Source organism: Colias eurytheme, chromosome 18, assembly GCF_061535395.1.
Source record: "Colias eurytheme isolate Ceu_HAF_F1 chromosome 18, ilColEury1 Martin Lab GWU primary, whole genome shotgun sequence".
In the NCBI taxonomy this organism is placed as follows: Eukaryota; Metazoa; Arthropoda; class Insecta; order Lepidoptera; family Pieridae; genus Colias; species Colias eurytheme.
In genome coordinates, this window is record NC_142997.1 from 9,824,062 (window position 1) to 9,843,772 (window position 19,711).

General features: G+C 44.4%; 1 protein-coding gene across 1 annotated transcript in view; it reads right to left on the reverse strand.

Moving 5' to 3' along the window:
- Acf (ATP-dependent chromatin assembly factor large subunit) overlaps window positions 1-19,711 on the reverse strand; it is a 33,617-nt gene that overhangs the window by 11,896 nt on the left and 2,010 nt on the right. Inside the window, exons 3-20 of the mRNA XM_090112264.1 lie at window positions 19,275-19,467; window positions 18,787-19,012; window positions 18,298-18,497; window positions 17,655-17,940; window positions 16,746-16,884; window positions 16,039-16,208; window positions 15,530-15,654; window positions 15,061-15,295; window positions 14,239-14,430; window positions 13,681-13,850; window positions 13,006-13,188; window positions 12,117-12,284; window positions 11,622-11,754; window positions 11,212-11,418; window positions 8,546-8,985; window positions 7,621-7,733; window positions 6,687-6,838; window positions 870-959 (exon numbers count right to left, since the gene is read on the reverse strand). Coding sequence (XP_089968390.1) covers window positions 870-959; window positions 6,687-6,838; window positions 7,621-7,733; window positions 8,546-8,985; window positions 11,212-11,418; window positions 11,622-11,754; window positions 12,117-12,284; window positions 13,006-13,188; window positions 13,681-13,850; window positions 14,239-14,430; window positions 15,061-15,295; window positions 15,530-15,654; window positions 16,039-16,208; window positions 16,746-16,884; window positions 17,655-17,940; window positions 18,298-18,497; window positions 18,787-19,012; window positions 19,275-19,467 — 3,422 coding nt within the window. The remainder of the gene's footprint in view (window positions 1-869; window positions 960-6,686; window positions 6,839-7,620; window positions 7,734-8,545; window positions 8,986-11,211; window positions 11,419-11,621; window positions 11,755-12,116; window positions 12,285-13,005; window positions 13,189-13,680; window positions 13,851-14,238; window positions 14,431-15,060; window positions 15,296-15,529; window positions 15,655-16,038; window positions 16,209-16,745; window positions 16,885-17,654; window positions 17,941-18,297; window positions 18,498-18,786; window positions 19,013-19,274; window positions 19,468-19,711) is intronic.

The window sequence follows — 19,711 nt, forward strand, 5'->3', positions numbered from 1 at the left end:
AGCCGATGAAAATGAAGTAATAACAACCAATGAAAATGAAGTATTAACAGCCAATTAAAATGAAGTTTTAACAGCCAATGAAAATGAGTTAGCAGTTACACCCAATAAGAATGAAGAAATAATAACCAATGAAAATGAAGTTTTAACAGCCAATGAAAATGAGTTAGCAGTTACAGCCAATGAGAATGACATAGGAACAGTCAATAAAAATGAGTTACCAGATACAGCCAATAAAAATGAAGTAATAAAAGCCAATGAAAAAGAGTTAACAGCTGTACACCCAATAAGAATCAAGAAATAATAACCAATGAAAATAAGTTTACAGGTTTAACCAATGAAAATGAGTTAGCAATTACAACCAATAATAATGAAGAAATTAAAACCAATGAAAATGAAGAAATAATAACCAATGAAAATGAAGTATTAATAGCCAATGAAAATGAGTTAGCAGTTACAGCCTATAAAATGAAGTAATAACATCCAATGGAAAAGAGGTAACAGGTATACCCAATAAGAATGAAGAAATCATAACAAATGATAATGAAGTATTAATAGCCAATAAAAATGAGTTAGCAGTTACAGCCAATTTATTTATTTATTTATTTATTTAGTTACAACCAATAAAAATGAAGAAATAAAAACCAATGAAAATGAAGGAATAACAGCCAATGAAAATGAGTAAGCAGTTATAGCCAAGAAAATAAAGAAATTAAAACCAATGAAAATGAGTTAGCCATCACAACCAATGAGAATGAAATAAAAACAGTCCGTAGAAATGAGTTACCAGATACAGCCAATGAAAATGAAGTATTAACACCCAATGAGCATGAAGAAATAATAAACCAGCCAATAGATATTGATGAACAAACCGGTAGAACGTGACCGTTTGTGCACGCTCCTCGCATACTGGTGTATCGACGACATGGCGGCGGCCGCGCACCGGCGACGAGATGGCGGCTCTTTGTGATAATGCGTACATTAGTTTGGGTAAAACTGACATACTTATATTTAGAATGTGTATAAGAAAGAGAAGAATATATTGTTGATAGCATCACGACGATGTATATTTATGAATTAAGGAGCATATTTGTTATATTTTTTTTATTTTTTTTTTATTTTATTTGTATAAGAACATAACTGTCATACATGATTGTTATTCAACAATCACGAAAAGTACAGAAAAAGTAGTGATTTTGAGATTTTCAATTCAAAGTCAAAGTTCAAAGTTTAAGTTATTTTCAAGGCTATGATGTGCTACATTTTTTATAATTTTATGAATAAAATATGGCGTTGTAGTTGAACAATCGCGCACACTATCTGGACGTTAATCATTCACCTTACCTTTCTTGTTATGCACTCTGTCAGAGAATTTAGGCAAATTTATTACCAAGTTTAATGTTCGCTGCACATACGGCGCCCAGAGAATCGTCGTACAATCAAGCACAATGTTGTCACCCTCGTACGCATGACGTTCGCAGTTGCCACTTGCCGTGCAACATAATGCGGGGTGCACACACTCACCGTGGCGTTCGCTGTAGTTGCCACTTGCCGTGCAACATAATGCGGGGTGCACACACTCACCGTGGCGTTCGCTGTAGTTGCCACGCCCCGTGGAACATAATGCGGGGTGCACACACTCACCGTGGCATTCGCTGTAGTTGCCACGCCCCGTGGAACATAATGCGGGGTGCACACACTCACCGTGGCGTTCGCTGTAGTTGCCACGCCCCGTGGAACATAATGCGGGGTGCACACACTCACCGTGGCGTTCGCTGTAGTTGCCACGCCCCGTGGAACATAATGCGGGTAGCACACACTCACCGTGGCGTTCGCTGTAGTTGCCGCTTGCCGTGGAACATAATGCGGGGTGCACACACTCACCGTGGCATTCGCTGTAGTTGCCGCTTGCCGTGGAACATAATGCGGGGTGCACACACTCACCGTGGCGTTCGCTGTAGTTGCCACGCCCCGTGGAACATAATGCGGGGTGCACACACTCACCGTGGCGTTCGCTGTAGTTGCCACGCCCCGTGGAACATAATGCGGGTAGCACACACTCACCGTGGCGTTCGCTGTAGTTGCCACGCCCCGTGGAACATAATGCGGGTAGCACACACTCACCGTGGCGTTCGCTGTAGTTGCCGCTTGCCGTGGAACATAATGCGGGGTGCACACACTCACCGTGGCATTCGCTGTAGTTGCCGCTTGCCGTGGAACATAATGCGGGGTGCACACACTCACCGTGGCGTTCGCTGTAGTTGCCACGCCCCGTGGAACATAATGCGGGGTGCACACACTCACCGTGGCGTTCGCTGTAGTTGCCACGCCCCGTGGAACATAATGCGGGTAGCACACACTCACCGTGGCGTTCGCTGTAGTTGCCGCTTGCCGTGGAACATAATGCGGGGTGCACACACTCACCGTGGCATTCGCTGTAGTTGCCGCTTGCCGTGGAACATAATGCGGGGTGCACACACTCACCGTGGCGTTCCCTGTAGTTACCACGCCCCGTGCAATATAATGCGGGGTGCACACACTCACCGTGGCGTTCGCTGTAGTTGCCGCTTGCCGTGGAACATAATGCGGGGTGCACACACTCACCGTGGCGTTCGCTGTAGTTGCCACGCCCCGTGGAACATAATGCGGGTAGCACACACTCACCGTGGCGTTCGCTGTAGTTGCCGCTTGCCGTGGAACATAATGCGGGGTGCACACACTCACCGTGGCGTTCGCTGTAGTTGCCGCTTGCCGTGGAACATAATGCGGGGTGCACACACTCACCGTGGCGTTCGCTGTAGTTGCCACGCCCCGTGGAACATAATGCGGGTAGCACACACTCACCGTGGCGTTCGCTGTAGTTGCCGCTTGCCGTGGAACATAATGCGGGGTGCACACACTCACCGTGGCATTCGCTGTAGTTGCCGCTTGCCGTGGAACATAATGCGGGGTGCACACACTCACCGTGGCGTTCCCTGTAGTTACCACGCCCCGTGCAACATAATGCGGGGTGCACACACTCACCGTGGCGTTCGCTGTAGTTGCCGCTTGCCGTGGAACATAATGCGGGGTGCACACACTCACCGTGGCGTTCGCTGTAGTTGCCACGCCCCGTGGAACATAATGCGGGGTGCACACACTCACCGTGGCGTTCGCTGTAGTTGCCACGCCCCGTGGAACATAATGCGGGGTGCACACACTCACCGTGGCGTTCGCTGTAGTTGCCACGCCCCGTGGAACATAATGCGGGGTGCACACACTCACCGTGGCGTTCGCTGTAGTTGCCACGCCCCGTGGAACATAATGCGGGGTGCACACACTCACCGTGGCGTTCGCTGTAGTTGCCACGCCCCGTGGAACATAATGCGGGGTGCACACACTCACCGTGGCGTTCGCTGTAGTTGCCGCTTGCCGTGGAACATAATGCGGGGTGCACACACTCACCGTGGCGTTCGCTGTAGTTGCCGCTTGCCGTGGAACATAATGCGGGGTGCACACACTCACCGTGGCGTTCCCTGTAGTTACCACGCCCCGTGCAACATAATGCGGGGTGCACACACTCACCGTGGCGTTCGCTGTAGTTGCCGCTTGCCGTGGAACATAATGCGGGGTGCACACACTCACCGTGGCATTCGCTGTAGTTGCCACGCCCCGTGGAACATAATGCGGGTAGCACACACTCACCGTGGCGTTCGCTGTAGTTGCCGCTTGCCGTGGAACATAATGCGGGGTGCACACACTCACCGTGGCATTCGCTGTAGTTGCCGCTTGCCGTGGAACATAATGCGGGGTGCACACACTCACCGTGGCGTTCCCTGTAGTTACCACGCCCCGTGCAACATAATGCGGGGTGCACACACTCACCGTGGCGTTCGCTGTAGTTGCCGCTTGCCGTGGAACATAATGCGGGGTGCACACACTCACCGTGGCGTTCGCTGTAGTTGCCGCTTGCCGTGGAACATAATGCGGGGTGCACACACTCACCGTGGCGTTCGCTGTAGTTGCCACGCCCCGTGGAACATAATGCGGGGTGCACACACTCACCGTGGCGTTCGCTGTAGTTGCCGCTTGCCGTGGAACATAATGCGGGGTGCACACACTCACCGTGGCATTCGCTGTAGTTGCCACGCCCCGTGGAACATAATGCGGGGTGCACACACTCACCGTGGCGTTCGCTGTAGTTGCCGCTTGCCGTGGAACATAATGCGGGGTGCACACACTCACCGTGGCGTTCGCTGTAGTTGCCGCTTGCCGTGGAACATAATGCGGGGTGCACACACTCACCGTGGCATTCGCTGTAGTTGCCACGCCCCGTGGAACATAATGCGGGGTGCACACACTCACCGTGGCGTTCGCTGTAGTTGCCGCTTGCCGTGGAACATAATGCGGGGTGCACACACTCACCGTGGCATTCGCTGTAGTTGCCGCTTGCCGTGGAACATAATGCGGGGTGCACACACTCACCGTGGCGTTCCCTGTAGTTACCACGCCCCGTGCAACATAATGCGGGGTGCACACACTCACCGTGGCGTTCGCTGTAGTTGCCGCTTGCCGTGGAACATAATGCGGGGTGCACACACTCACCGTGGCGTTCGCTGTAGTTACCACGCCCCGTGCAACATAATGCGGGGTGCACACACTCACCGTGGCGTTCGCTGTAGTTGCCGCTTGCCGTGGAACATAATGCGGGGTGCACACACTCACCGTGGCGTTCGCTGTAGTTGCCACGCCCCGTGGAACATAATGCGGGGTGCACACACTCACCGTGGCGTTCGCTGTAGTTGCCACTTGCCGTGGAACATAATGCGGGGTGCACACACTCACCGTGGCATTCGCTGTAGTTGCCACGCCCCGTGGAACATAATGCGGGGTGCACACACTCACCGTGGCATTCGCTGTAGTTGCCACGCCCCGTGGAACATAATGCGGGGTGCACACACTCACCGTGGCATTCGCTGTAGTTGCCACGCCCCGTGGAACATAATGCGGGGTGCACACACTCACCGTGGCGTTCGCTGTAGTTGCCGCTTGCCGTGGAACATAATGCGGGGTGCACACACTCACCGTGGCATTCGCTGTAGTTGCCACGCCCCGTGGAACATAATGCGGGGTGCACACACTCACCGTGGCGTTCGCTGTAGTTGCCGCTTGCCGTGGAACATAATGCGGGGTGCACACACTCACCGTGGCGTTCGCTGTAGTTGCCGCTTGCCGTGGAACATAATGCGGGGTGCACACACTCACCGTGGCATTCGCTGTAGTTGCCACGCCCCGTGGAACATAATGCGGGGTGCACACACTCACCGTGGCGTTCGCTGTAGTTGCCGCTTGCCGTGGAACATAATGCGGGGTGCACACACTCACCGTGGCATTCGCTGTAGTTGCCGCTTGCCGTGGAACATAATGCGGGGTGCACACACTCACCGTGGCGTTCCCTGTAGTTACCACGCCCCGTGCAACATAATGCGGGGTGCACACACTCACCGTGGCGTTCGCTGTAGTTGCCGCTTGCCGTGGAACATAATGCGGGGTGCACACACTCACCGTGGCGTTCGCTGTAGTTACCACGCCCCGTGCAACATAATGCGGGGTGCACACACTCACCGTGGCGTTCGCTGTAGTTGCCGCTTGCCGTGGAACATAATGCGGGGTGCACACACTCACCGTGGCGTTCGCTGTAGTTGCCACGCCCCGTGGAACATAATGCGGGGTGCACACACTCACCGTGGCGTTCGCTGTAGTTGCCACTTGCCGTGGAACATAATGCGGGGTGCACACACTCACCGTGGCATTCGCTGTAGTTGCCACGCCCCGTGGAACATAATGCGGGGTGCACACATTCACCGTGGCATTCGCTGTAGTTGCCACGCCCCGTGGAACATAATGCGGGGTGCACACACTCACCGTGGCATTCGCTGTAGTTGCCACGCCCCGTGGAACATAATGCGGGGTGCACACACTCACCGTGGCATTCGCTGTAGTTGCCACGCCCCGTGGAACATAATGCGGGGTGCACACACTCACCGTGGCATTCGCTGTAGTTGCCACGCCCCGTGGAACATAATGCGGGGTGCACACACTCACCGTGGCGTTCGCTGTAGTTGCCGCTTGCCGTGGAACATAATGCGGGGTGCACACACTCACCGTGGCATTCGCTGTAGTTGCCGCTTGCCGTGGAACATAATGCGGGGTGCACACACTCACCGTGGCGTTCGCTGTAGTTGCCGCTTGCCGTGGAACATAATGCGGGGTGCACACACTCACCGTGGCATTCGCTGTAGTTGCCACGCCCCGTGGAACATAATGCGGGGTGCACACACTCACCGTGGCGTTCGCTGTAGTTGCCGCTTGCCGTGGAACATAATGCGGGGTGCACACACTCACCGTGGCGTTCGCTGTAGTTGCCGCTTGCCGTGGAACATAATGCGGGGTGAACACACTCACCGTGGCATTCGCTGTAGTTGCCACGCCCCGTGGAACATAATGCGGGGTGCACACACTCACCGTGGCGTTCGCTGTAGTTGCCGCTTGCCGTGGAACATAATGCGGGGTGCACACACTCACCGTGGCATTCGCTGTAGTTGCCACGCCCCGTGGAACATAATGCGGGGTGCACACACTCACCGTGGCATTCGCTGTAGTTGCCACGCCCCGTGGACATAATGCGGGGTGCACACACTCACCGTGGCGCAGGCACCGCTCGCACGTCCAGCGGCGCGAGGCGCGCGCGGGGCGCGGGCGCGCGCACTCGGGGTGGTGCCGCGCGCCGCACGCGCTGCACGCCGCCAGCACGCCGCCGCTGCCGCACGTCGCGCACACGCCCAGCGACACCGGCTCCGAGCTGCGCACGACCATGCGACACGTTACAACGTTATTATAACACCAGCAGACACTAACTGCGCATGCGCACGCACGGTATACGTAAACTAATTCCGTACTGCCGCGCATTTTAAGTTTTGAAAAAAAAAAAACGGGTTGCACTCCGGGAGTGCCGGCAGAAGTGAACACTTGATTATTAACGTTGAACATGTTTGATATTTTGGAATGGTATCCGTCTTACGCTTTTTCGATCAGGTCACGTGTTCTGACGCGAGTTTAAGATTTTATACCCATTACAGAAAAAGTGCTCAACGCCGCTAAAGATGTTTTCACTTCAATAAATAAATAAATATAACACCAGCAGACGCTAACTGCGCATGCGCACGCACGGAATGCGTAAACTAATTCCGAACTGCACGCGCATTTTGAGTTTTGAAAATAACTCGCCAACATAGGCAGCCCACTTCGAGGATAAAATTAATTTAATCAAATCGACAAAAAAAAATTACACAGACTTTTTCGTCAATTGAGGAAAATGTTTACAGCAACATTCCAATATTCTACACACTTCTATTTCCAGTAAAATATTGGAATATATTTATAACTAGCGCTTCACCCGTGGTACATATTTCGCAATAAAAAGTAGCCTATGTTCTTTCTCAGGGTCTAAAGATAGTCTGTGCCAAATTTCATCAAAATCGGTTAAGAGGTTTATGCGTGAAAACAATACATACATAAATAATTACAAACTTTTCCTCTTTATAATATTAGTATAGAAGTATAGATTATCTCTCTATCTCTTACCTTTCATCCAATTCATCTTCTATCTCCTCATCCGTGTACAATTTCCTCCGCTTTCTGGGCGTCTTCTCTTTCGGCTTACATTGATCGCAGAACCAGTCGCCTTCTGGAACTTTCTGTAATCAATTTATTTAATGTGATAAGTAATATATTTATTTGTCAGTAACATGCATCGTAAAAAGCGGTACCTGGTAAAGACAGACTTCAAATAAAAGAAATAAAAAAAAACGATTCTCAACCAGTATTTTTCTTTGTAAAATTTCAACGCAACAAAAAGCAATCTTTTGGTCCTTCGAGCCGGATCAACTGCAACTGCACCAAACTACTATTAAATTATGATAGTTGATAGTGGTATATTTTTTTTAAAGAATAACTAGAAAAACTAATCACAACTCAATCCAACTACTACATGAATTTTTCTTTTTCTTTTATTACCTTTATCGGCTGAATTCCCGTCTGATGCGTGAAAATAAGGAATATTTTTGTTATTTAAACTTTTCAACATTTCTAAGGTACAACATAACATTAAGATAGAAAAGAATATTTAGAAATTAATAAATAAAATAAATAAATAGCATTGGTTTCACTCAGTGTGTTATTTACTATATCAAGCATAGTGCAGCGGCTTGTTCAGTTACTCTGTGTATTGTTACGCGTGCAGCACGCTTGCTGGCGTGCTCTTTAATTATCAAGTCGCAAAGATGGTAATATGTTACCGTTAGAGGTTTGACTTGCGTCAGTTGTTGCTGGTAAGCAGCGTGAAGCACGCTGGCTAGCACGATCCTACCTACACAGCTAAAAACGGTACAATACTGGTACATTACCGCTGCTAGCGGCACCCAGAGGCAGCACAGTCAGCAATTGGCGTGCAGGCGGTGCAGCACGCTGGCTGACGAGCTCTATAATGTTATGATAAACTGGTACATACCGCGAGCGGCGGCTTGAGGCAGTACAGGTGGTGGCCCTTGTTGCAGCCGTCGCACAGCAGCATGTTGTCCGGGTCGGTGCGGCGCCGGCACAGGCGGCAGCTGGCGTGCAGCACGCTGGCCGCCCAGCTCACGCTGTGCTCCAGCGTGGGCCGGCTGGTACATACCGCGAGCGGCGGCTTGAGGCAGTACAGGTGGTGGCCCTTGTTGCAGCCGTCGCACAGCAGCATGTTGTCCGGGTCGGTGCGGCGCCGGCACAGGCGGCAGCTGGCGTGCAGCACGCTGGCCGCCCAGCTCACGCTGTGCTCCAACGCCAGCGCGTGCAGCGTGAGGCCGGCCACGCTGCGGCTGCCCATCAGCGACACCTCCCAGCGCTCCAGCGCGTCCAGGTCCAGCGGTTTGTTCTTCGCCTCGCGGTCCTTGCGCTCCTTGTCGTCGAGACCTGGAAGCGGATATAGGGTGGTTGCGGTTGTGTGGAAAATGGCAAACAGTATAGTGAATGATCAGTTTTTACACATTTTCACAAATTATTATTTTATTATTTTATTTGTATAAGGCTAACTCACGCTCACTCAAGCTAACTCACAATCACTCACGCTAACTCAGGATCACTCACGCTCCTCACGCTAACTCAGGACCACTCACGCTCACTCAGGCTAACTCACGCTCACTCACGCTAACTCAGGATCTCATTATAAATAAATTATTTGATTTTATTGGAAGTTAAAAGTTTTAAATTTTCTATAATTTCTGTAAAATACATACTTTACTAATTTTTACTATTTTTTACTCCCGAAGCATTATGCTGTCATTAACAATATTTTAATATATTTTAAAATGAAAACATATATAATTAAACTAGATTTCCGCCCGCGGCTTCGCTTTTTCAAAGGAAAACCCGCATCGTTCCCGTTCCCATGGGATTTCCGGGATAAAACCTATCCTATGTGTTAATCCAAGTTACCCTCTATATGTATGCTTAATTTCATTGTAATCGGTTCAGTAGTATTTGCGTGAAAGAGTAAGTGGTCCTGAGTTAGCGTGTGTGAGTGAGCGTGAGTGATCCTGAGTTAGCGTGAGTTAGCCTGAGTGAGCGTGAGTGGTCCTGAGTTAGCGTGAGTGATCCTGAGTTAGCGTGAGTGAGCGTGAGTTAGCGTGAGTGAGCGTGAGTTAGTGTGAGTGAGCGTGAGTTAGCCTGAGTGAGCGTGAGTTAGCCTGAGTGAGCGTGAGTGATCCTGAGTTAGCGTGAGTGGACCTGAGTTAGCGTGAGCGAGCGTGAGTGATCCTGAGTTAGCCTGAGTGAGCGTGAGTGAGAGTGAGTCAGCATGAGTGAGCGTGAGTCAGCATGAGTGAGCGTGAGTGGTCCTGAGTTAGCGTGAGTGATCCTGAGTGAGCGTGAGTTAGCGTGAGTGATCCTGAGTGAGCGTGAGTGAGCCTGAGTTAGCGTGAGTTAGTCTGAGTTAGCGTGAGTGAGCGTGAGTGATCCTGAGTTAGCGTGAGTTAGCCTGAGTGAACGTGAGTTAGCCTGAGTTAGCCTGATTTAGCGTGAGTGAGCGTAAGTTAGCGTGAGTGAGCATGAGTGAGAGTGAGTTAGCGTGAGTGAGCGTGAGTTAGCCTGAATCAGCTGTTTGGCTGGTTGGCTGGTTAAAGTAAGTGCAATTTTTTCTGACGATAAGACATTATTAACCAAACTTTGACATGATCATGAAAGTGAAATCAACAAACAATTTTTTTTGTAGATCATTTCATTTGACTTATAATTTTTTGACGTGACAACGTCCTATAATTCGATAGAGCCGGCTGCACGCGCGTAAAAACATGACTCATGCGGCGTTACCTCGCTCTGAGGCGTTCCATGTAAGGCTTGAAGTGCAAGCGAGAGCGCGGATCGAGCGACCAAGAATCACAATCGGACGTTGTCACGTTCAACTATCGTCAGTAAACCGACTTTACAGACAACCAATTTTTTGCAGATCGTTCAAATCTGACGAATTCTCGCACATGTTATCAATGCGATGGATGTGAAATTGTGTTTTATGTAAAACTAGCGACCCGCCCCGGCTTCGCACGGGTGCAATGGCGGCCGGCCGGTACCGCCGCAAACGTTACGTCCCGCAATTTTTAAATCTGTATTATCTTCAAAAATATTCACTTAAATCATACGGTGTAAAGGGCAATATAGATCTATATTAAATGAACAATGTATTCAAGGTATTTAATTCGTTAAGGATTAATGCTGTATTGGTTAAAATCGCTTCGAAAATTAGCCATTATTTGTCGTAAAAAGTAAATGACAAAAAAAAGTTATTGTGGGTTATCCATAAGAGATAGACATATACCATTGCGGACTTTTCTGTAGACCTTTTCAATGTGTACAATACTTAGTACATTATTTTGATAAAACTCGTAGGGAGCGTGCGTTTGCAATGTAAGCGGAAAAAATGTACGACATCACATTAGAAACCTCAAAAAATAACAGTACTTCTCCACTATTTAATAGATGTTATACATATAAACCTTCCTCTTCAATCACTCTATCTATTAAAAAAAAAGCGCATCAAAATCCGTTGCGTAGTTTCAAAGATTTAAGCGTACAAAGGGACATAGGGACAGAGAAAGCGACTTTGTTTTATACTATGTAGTGATGTTCCGCCTTCTTTGAACTTACCAAGCGGCCTCTTCAAATATTTATGATGAATCCCCTGTGAAATTTGTAACAGCGCACTCGCAAGACCACGTATAACTTCCGGCTTGGTTTCATAACCTTCACTCGGTTCGAGTTTCACGCCGTTCGGTTTAGCTGTATCCAAGTAATAGCCGGGATCGCGGTATTTATTTTCTAGGATTTCTTTTGTATCTGGATCTTCTTTGATATCTGGAATATTATTGAATACAAATAAAAAAGAATATCTTAAATTTATGATTTCACAAAAACTATGGCTTCTTACTTGTAATATTTTTATGCATAAATCGATTTAACTCGATCTTTCACTAAATAATATACAACTTTATGACGCAATATACATGCCCCCAATATTATTTATTATTTATCATCATAATATACCACATTTTACTCACCCCCATTGGTCACTAATCTTCCATCAGGCAAATGCGTGTCATCCCGGAAAGCCCCGTTGGGCCCCCAACTTAAATACTCTGCTTGTTTGTCGTAACTTCGCAACATTATAGTACCACGCCACGCTTCGCGATCCTGTAATTTATTAGATTAAATTTAATGTTTAAAATAATTATAGGCAGTCTAATTTACGAGTACATTCTAAAATGTGAATAGAACATTGTTTGTTGTACAAACAACTAGATTCACGTCCGTCAGTATGAAGCAAAACTCTGCCTACGTGTAATAAAGCAGAGTTTTCTAATATGCGATACAATAGATTTTGAACATTACTGCCCCGAAATAAGGTGTTTATTTCCATGAACATTTTACATAACGGACATTTTTTGACGACGCTTATTAGTTTGTTTATAGTAGGACACTGCCAAAACCTCATTTTATCCTTGTAAGATCCATAATAGTCTCTTTATCTCTACAAAATCCTTAAATCTCCTCACCTTAACCTTCAACGCGCCCAAACACCCATGATGTATCTTCTCCTCCAGTTCAAGTAATTGATCACGGAAGGCCAGTTCCAGGGCTTCCGCTAGAGAACAGTCTTCTGGCACTACTAGTGAGGGTTGAGGGCCTCTGCGGCGGGTGGCTGGTTGGGCTACTGGACTTGGCTGGAAAAATAGAAGCATTAAAGGCTTAGAAGGTCATAAATTTCATAATTTTTTCAACTGTTGTTGAAGTTAGCAGATCATGGATGTGGCCCGACTTTGCTCAAGCTGTTTTCAAATTATCTTAGGGATCGGAAACAATTTGTAAAATATGGCCCGTATATTTCAGATTCTTATTCTACTCGATCTGGTATAAGTCAAGAATCAAATCTTGGATGTAATTGAAAAGTCGGATATCTTACTGTATGCCGATGATGTTAAAATATTTAAGGTCATTAAATAATTTGCTGGAAACCGGGTAAAAAGTTGCCTTTCTTATCCAGATTATAATCTATCTCTGTACCTTTCGTACAGATCCGATTGGCTTAGAAGTGCATCTCAAACAGTACAAAGAAGCAAGATGGAGAATTTCTTCTCTGTGAAAACTGCTTACCAAACAAGGGGTAAATGGTAAATCTATGCTATGACGTGTCAAAAATCCTTTTCAAAGAAGACTAATTTTAAGTTTGAGTTGAGATTAAATTTTCCTCAGATTTACGATGAAAGATTCCACTTACCTGTGGTACAGTCATATTGAGTGCGTGCCATACGCGCGAAATGCGCACGCAATCCATCTCTCTCTAAATGTAACGCGTGACATAACTCCGCTTATTCAGCGCTTGCATTAGCACCTCCCCTACTCCCCAGTATTAAACCATCTCAACTAATAACCATTAATTATCACCTGTGGTACAGTCATATTGAGTGCATGTAAAGGACAGCGTGCTAAGTGCGCACGCAATCCGTCCCGCTCTGAATCAAGCGCGTGACGTAGTTCCGCTTCCCGCGCACCGCGTTTATTTAGCGCTTGCATTAGAGCATCTAGTTGCTCTTCCGTGTTGTACACCCACCAGGTGGGACCTTCGTTCTGTAAAAAAAGGTTTATTAAAAAAAAATATGCTCCGTCTCAAGCGCACATTGCTTCGTTATCGCGTTAAAATAATTATATTACAAGAAAAATTAAAAAAGAGATTAATCACTGGTTTTTCTGGTAAATTTTCATAATTTTTAACCTTTTAATGCCTTGCACATAAGAATCGAAAGCTTAACATTTTTATGTAAAGGTAAAATGAACCTTAAACCTAGTGAATAAAGTTCACATTACCATGCACGTAAAAGGCACATCGCGTCGACCTTTCAGGTATCGTGCGAATATGAACCTTAACTCCAAGTCATAAAGCTCACGTTGCCGTACACATAGCACGTTAACATTCTATTGACATCCCATGTAACATACAGATATGAACCTTAACTCCAAGCACTAAAGGTCACCCTCCCATGCACATAGCTTGTATTACATTCTATTGACATATCAAGTAACATAGAAATGTGAACCTTATCCCCAATCACTAAAGCTCACCTTCCCATGCACATAGCAGGTATTCACGTCCGCCGTGCAGACCATGAGCTCGCGCATATGCTGGATGCTGTCTGGAGACATCTTGGTGACTCCGTTAACATTGGTCAGCGGTTTCTTGGGAGAATTGCCGCGCGAATTCGAACCGGACTCGTTCTCTTTGTCGCTGCCCTCTGTGAACATATGAATAAACAAACTTTAGTTTTTCACATATTATAATTATGAAATGGCCATTTTCTCTTGTTGCAAATATCAGAGGACAAAATTTTAACTTTAAGAAGATATACAGATTATTTTAAATTTAGCTATACATACGTACGGATAACGTATGCCATATTGGCATATGACGTGTCACATGTTACGTAACTCAAAATATGTAACCATATGTCAGGAATTCCGTGTAATTTATAATGCAGGACGTGTCCACGTATCTTGCGCCCGTGTGTCGTGTCGTGTCTCGCACTTCGTGTTACGCATGCTTGTGTCAAGGCATCACAAACGTCGTGTCCCGTATCACTCGTCATTTCGCGTGGGGGCCGGCACACGCTTGGCTACACTCACCGCGCTCGCGGCGCCCCGCGTGGTACAGGTCGGTGACGTAGGCGAGCAGGTCGGGCGCGTCGGCGGGTGCCCGCGGCGGTCGCGGCACGGGCTTGGCGCGGCACGGGCCCCGCAGCGGGCCGCACACGGCCTCCACGAACAGCCCGCCGACCCGCCGGGACACCCAGTAGCGGTTGAACGCGCGGTCCATGCCTATGGAGATACGAGACACATGAATACAGTGACAGATTACGTTATAAAAGCGGTGGCCAATAAAAAAGTTATAAATATCAAGCAAACTATAAACAATAAATCTTGCACATTATTAAATAAAAAGTCCTAATTACTAACACTTGATGATTAAGAAAGAAAAAAATAAAACTGACATTCAAAACAAACAAAATTTAATTATTGATTTGACTAAAGCATTTGATAAAGTGGATCATTAGCTGATCTTTAAAAATTGTCAGGAATTTGCATTTGTGGACTAATATAGTATGTTACAGTATTTTTCAGTGGCTTGCAACATAATTATGCAAAATTAGGCAATAGGCCGCTACAAGTGACAGTTAATGGTTACGAATAGAAATCTTTTACTTCGGGTGTTCCACAAGGCTCACACCTGGGGCCTATTTTACATTTTATTTACGAATTATCATATGAAATCTAGCTGTTACGAAAAGGTACAAAGTACACTGAAATTTTTACGTTCTCTTCATCACCTCGTGCCTAGCGTCACTTCGCACAACATTTCAGACTCAAACAATTATTAATTCATTGAATGAAAGCGCTTCTAAACTGATAAAAAGATTGGAGACTTTGCAATTTAGATCTTTAACTCACCTATAAAATTAGTATACTCGAACAGCTGCATTTGCAGCTCTTTCGACTTCTTCAAGTACTCCTGCTTCTTGGTCTCGTTGTCCTTCATCAGCTTGTCGATGTCCACCTTCACCTGCTCATCCAGCTGCTTCGCTTTGTCTCCTGTTAACTTCTGTTCTTCCTTCTTTGCTGCTGCTTCACGCTTTACTTCCATGCGCGCTGATGACAGTTGCGGCTCGCGCTTGCGTTCGTTTATCTGAAGTTTTAGTGTTTTTAATGCAAGATTATATTTATTACAAAATTAATGTCTTTAATTGAATGTTGATGTTATAATGTAGTCAATATTTTTTGACATTGAGAAAATAACTCTATTGTTACTTGAATTAAGTTTATTTTATATCTATTTGAGCGCACATATGATGCTGCATAAAATGTTTCTTATTATCATATTTTTGTGCTATTTTCACGATGTTAAATAATATTGTTTTACCTGTAATGTTCTCAACGCCTGTTTGAGATTCCTGTGTTCTTCCAGTCTCTCTTCCACCAAATCACGCACTGTCGCATAACTCAATACTTGACTCATTAGACACTGTAGTATCGCGAACTTGTCGTCTGAAATTATAAATTTATACATAGGTATTTTAAAATGCCAACTAAGAAAAACTTTTTGTTCTCAATGCTTCACGGTTTGATTTTCTTTAGAAGGGTCAGAATCTCTATTTCTCGAGTTTTTCTCCATAGAATTTCTGTAGCACAACTACATAGGCACATTGAGAGTAGACAAGGTCGCGTCATGGCAATACCGTGACGTCGTAAAGCGACCATTTTGGCATCTTTGTATCTTCAAGTTTTACTTCTGACACTCACCAATGGGCAGCGCGGCCAGGCACGTTGACAGTAAATGTCAAGGTCGCGACATGGCAATACGACGCCGTGACGTCGTAAGACGACCATTTCGGCATCTTTGTATCTTGAAGTTTCACTTCTGACACTCACCAATGAGCAGCGCGGCCACGTGCTGGCTCGCCAGGCGCCGCAGCAGCCCGGGCCGCTGCAGCCGCAGCCGCAGCCCCGGGTCGTCCGCCGAGCTGTAGCCCCCGCGCTGGTGGCAGCGCCACGCTATACAGCGCCCGCCGGCTTCGCTTCCCGATGATAGGAGGTGCAACCTGCGAAGAATGCAAAAAAAAACAATATTAATATATAGATCAAAACTAAGCAACGAAACAAACATTTTGAATCTAAAAATAAATAAATTCAAAAACCAAATATAACCAAGTGGACCGCATCTGCGCTTAATATCAGGAGAGATCGCGGTCAAATGCCTGAACAGTTTTTTGAATTAAAAAAAAAAAGCTTGCTTCAAGTAAAAAAAATAACAGGATGAAATAATATTCGAAAACTAAAAACTACCTAGAAAAAAAATTGGTTGTTTGTAAAGTAGGTTTACGATCGAGATGTTTACGTGAAAACATAATGCAGTGGCAGCGCTCGAGATGAGACGGGAGATCGGTCCTTCTCTCTCGTTATACCTGCGATCGCGCTCGTGAGGTTTTGGTGTGACACAAGTTTCTGAACATGTCACCCGACTAAAACGATTTTAAAAACGTTATCACGTTAAAAAAAATACTACCACTACATTATTTAAAGACAGTACCGAGCTAACAAAAACAGTTAAATATAAATAATCTACAAAAAAGTCTTACCGTAAAACCTCGCTAACTGTACTGGGGTCTAGCGGCAGCTTAGCAAGCGGTGTGCCGAGGTACGTGTGCGACCACTTGCTGGCCTTAGTCGCTAGCTCTATCGCACGGTTCAACCCCATTTCCGTGTCTTGTTGATCCTCTGTGAATAATTCAGTATACATTAACTGATAATTCAAGTAATTTGGAAGACTCACTCATTAAATAATTCAAAGAGATTAAAATTACTTTATCATAATATTATGTTGAGCCTTTTTAATTGTTTTAAAATGCTAAAAACAAATTTGAAAAGGAAATTTAATTGCACAGTCCTCCTCCTATAGAAAAATTATTATGATTGACTTGTAGAAAAATTATTGTTTCGATTTACTTGTAGATAAATTATTGTTACGATTGTAACAATTATTAACTTATGAATAGAAAAAATATTGTTACGATTAACTTGTAGAAAAATTATTGTTACGATTAACTTGTAGAAAAATTATTGATTTACTTGTAGCAAAATTATTGTTACGATTAACTTACAAGTAGCAAAATTATTGTTACGATTAACTTACAAGTAGAAAAATTATTGTTACAATTAACATGTCGAAAAATTATTGTTACGATTAACTTGTAGAGAAATTATTGTTACGATTAACTTGTAGAAAAATTATTGTTACGATTAACTTTTTGGAAAATTCTTGTTACGATTAACTTGTTGGAAAATTCTTGTTATGATTAACTTGTAGAAAAATTATTGTTACAATTAACTTACAAGTATTGTTAGTATTAACTTGTAGAGAAATTATTGTTACGATTAACTTATGTAGAAAATTATTGTTACAATTAACTTCTGGGAAAATTATTGTTACGTTTAAGTTCTGAAATTTTATTTTTGTTTCCAAAATGTAAAATTTATATTCAACATACCTGTCGACTCTTGTATGCCACCCCTCTCATTGTATTCCTCCGCTTCATCTTCTTGCAGCGAGAATATTGCGCTCAAGAACATTTGTATCAGATCACAGAAAACCCCCGCAGATTCCTTCATCGTCAGAGCCTTCCGGAACATCTCCAAGTCCAGGTCGTTTGGGAAAACGTCCTTGGCTTTGAGCACTTCGGAGAATGTGTGCACAAAATCGAGAACGGAGAGTAAATCACCGAAATGCTTCGAATCTATACCGTCCATTAATATTGGAGTGCCTTTAGGAAGAACCTGAAAGATATGAAAATATGTCTAATCAACACTTTTCCTACAAAATTGTAAATGACAAAATGAGTGTTCTCATTTATTTTTTACTTGTTCCATCTGACTTTTCATAATAAACAATAATATATTTGAACTGCATCAAGTGGTTAAATCTTACACTTAGTATGGTTGACTCTACAAGTATTACACATAGTATACGTTCACATTTGATACATTGCAAATTTTATCAAATTGTTTCAGTTTTACACAAGACCAAAACATTACATGATGTTGGTTTTTAATTATTGCAAAATATGAACGATTTATTTATTTATTTATAGAATTGTTCCATCATCTTTCCCATATATTTCAAGATTATAATACCTTATGGTCTTCCAACTCTAGATCATCTTTGACCTTCTGCCACTCTTTCATGTACGCCATAACGCGCGCTGTCTTCTCTTTCTTCTTTGCTTTTTCCTCCTCTTTCCTTAACCGCAGTTGCTCCTCTGCCCTCCTCATTTTGTCTGCTAGATCTTGCGCATTCTTCTTCGCTTCTGGATTTATTGTTTTTGTTTTGTTTACTGTAAATGGTAAATTGCCTGATATAATATTACCGCGTTTTGGTGAATTTTAGAATTCAGATAATGATTTATAACAATAAACTTTTTTTGGAGAATCTGGGTGTTATGTCTATCTATGTATTTCAAAATGTTTTACGAATCAAATAATAATAAATGCACTGTTAGTGTATTAATTTATAAATATAAACATAAACATTTATTTAATATGCATATTTTAATGCTTTCTAATAAGAAAATACATTGTTCCACTAATTTCTATTTTTTTATTGTTAAATATCGCAAAGATTACCTTCTGCCTTATCTGTTTTCTTAACAAATTTGTCCATAGATTCCTGTCTCCCTTTCTGCGGGCTGATTTTCTTGACTGATTTATTTAGTTTAGAAGCTGATCCTGGCTTCACTGACGGTGACATGCTCATCTTAAGCTTTTTAGATGAGGGGAATTCTGGTGGACTGCCCGTGAATATTTGGTCAAAGTGGACTTTGTTGATGTTGTATTTATCTATCGCTGATGCCTGAAAGAGTATGAAATGTTTTTAAAATAATGTTGTTGAAAACATGAAATCCAATATGATACTTACAGTTATTTAAAATTAAAATAGCTTTTTGAGATTTTTTTATATCAACCTTTTTATCTTTAAAAAAAAACTGTTACAATCACACATTTATAATAATACCCTATATTAGTTAGTTATTTTGAAGCAACAAACAGACAGTTAAACTTAATCTATATCTAAAGCTCTATAGATACAATATTATGTACAGTTATCAACACACCTTAATAGCAATAACAGGTCCCATTTCAACAAACTGCTTCAGAAACAGCCTGTTTTTATCCCTCGAGTAGACACCCTTGCGTCGTCGTATACGCTCGTACGGCGCGGTGCCAATCTGTCCCACCGCAGTTGCGTCTGATTCCTCATACTGTTCCACCTCATAGCAGTATGCGGATGGCGGGGGTATTTCTTTGCTGTAAAGTTGTGGATTGGTGGTTTATATGAATTAAAGTCAAATGGTAATTCAATTGGAATTCTTATAGACATGATTTTGGATAATCAAAATAAAGCACCAGAGGAGTGAATAAGTAAAGCACAGAATGAAATAATCTATACTTATATTATTAAGCTGAAGAGTATGTTTGTTTGTTTGAATGCGCTAATCTCAGAAAAATTCTTTCGGTGTTAGATATCGAGGAAGGAAGCGAAGAATATACT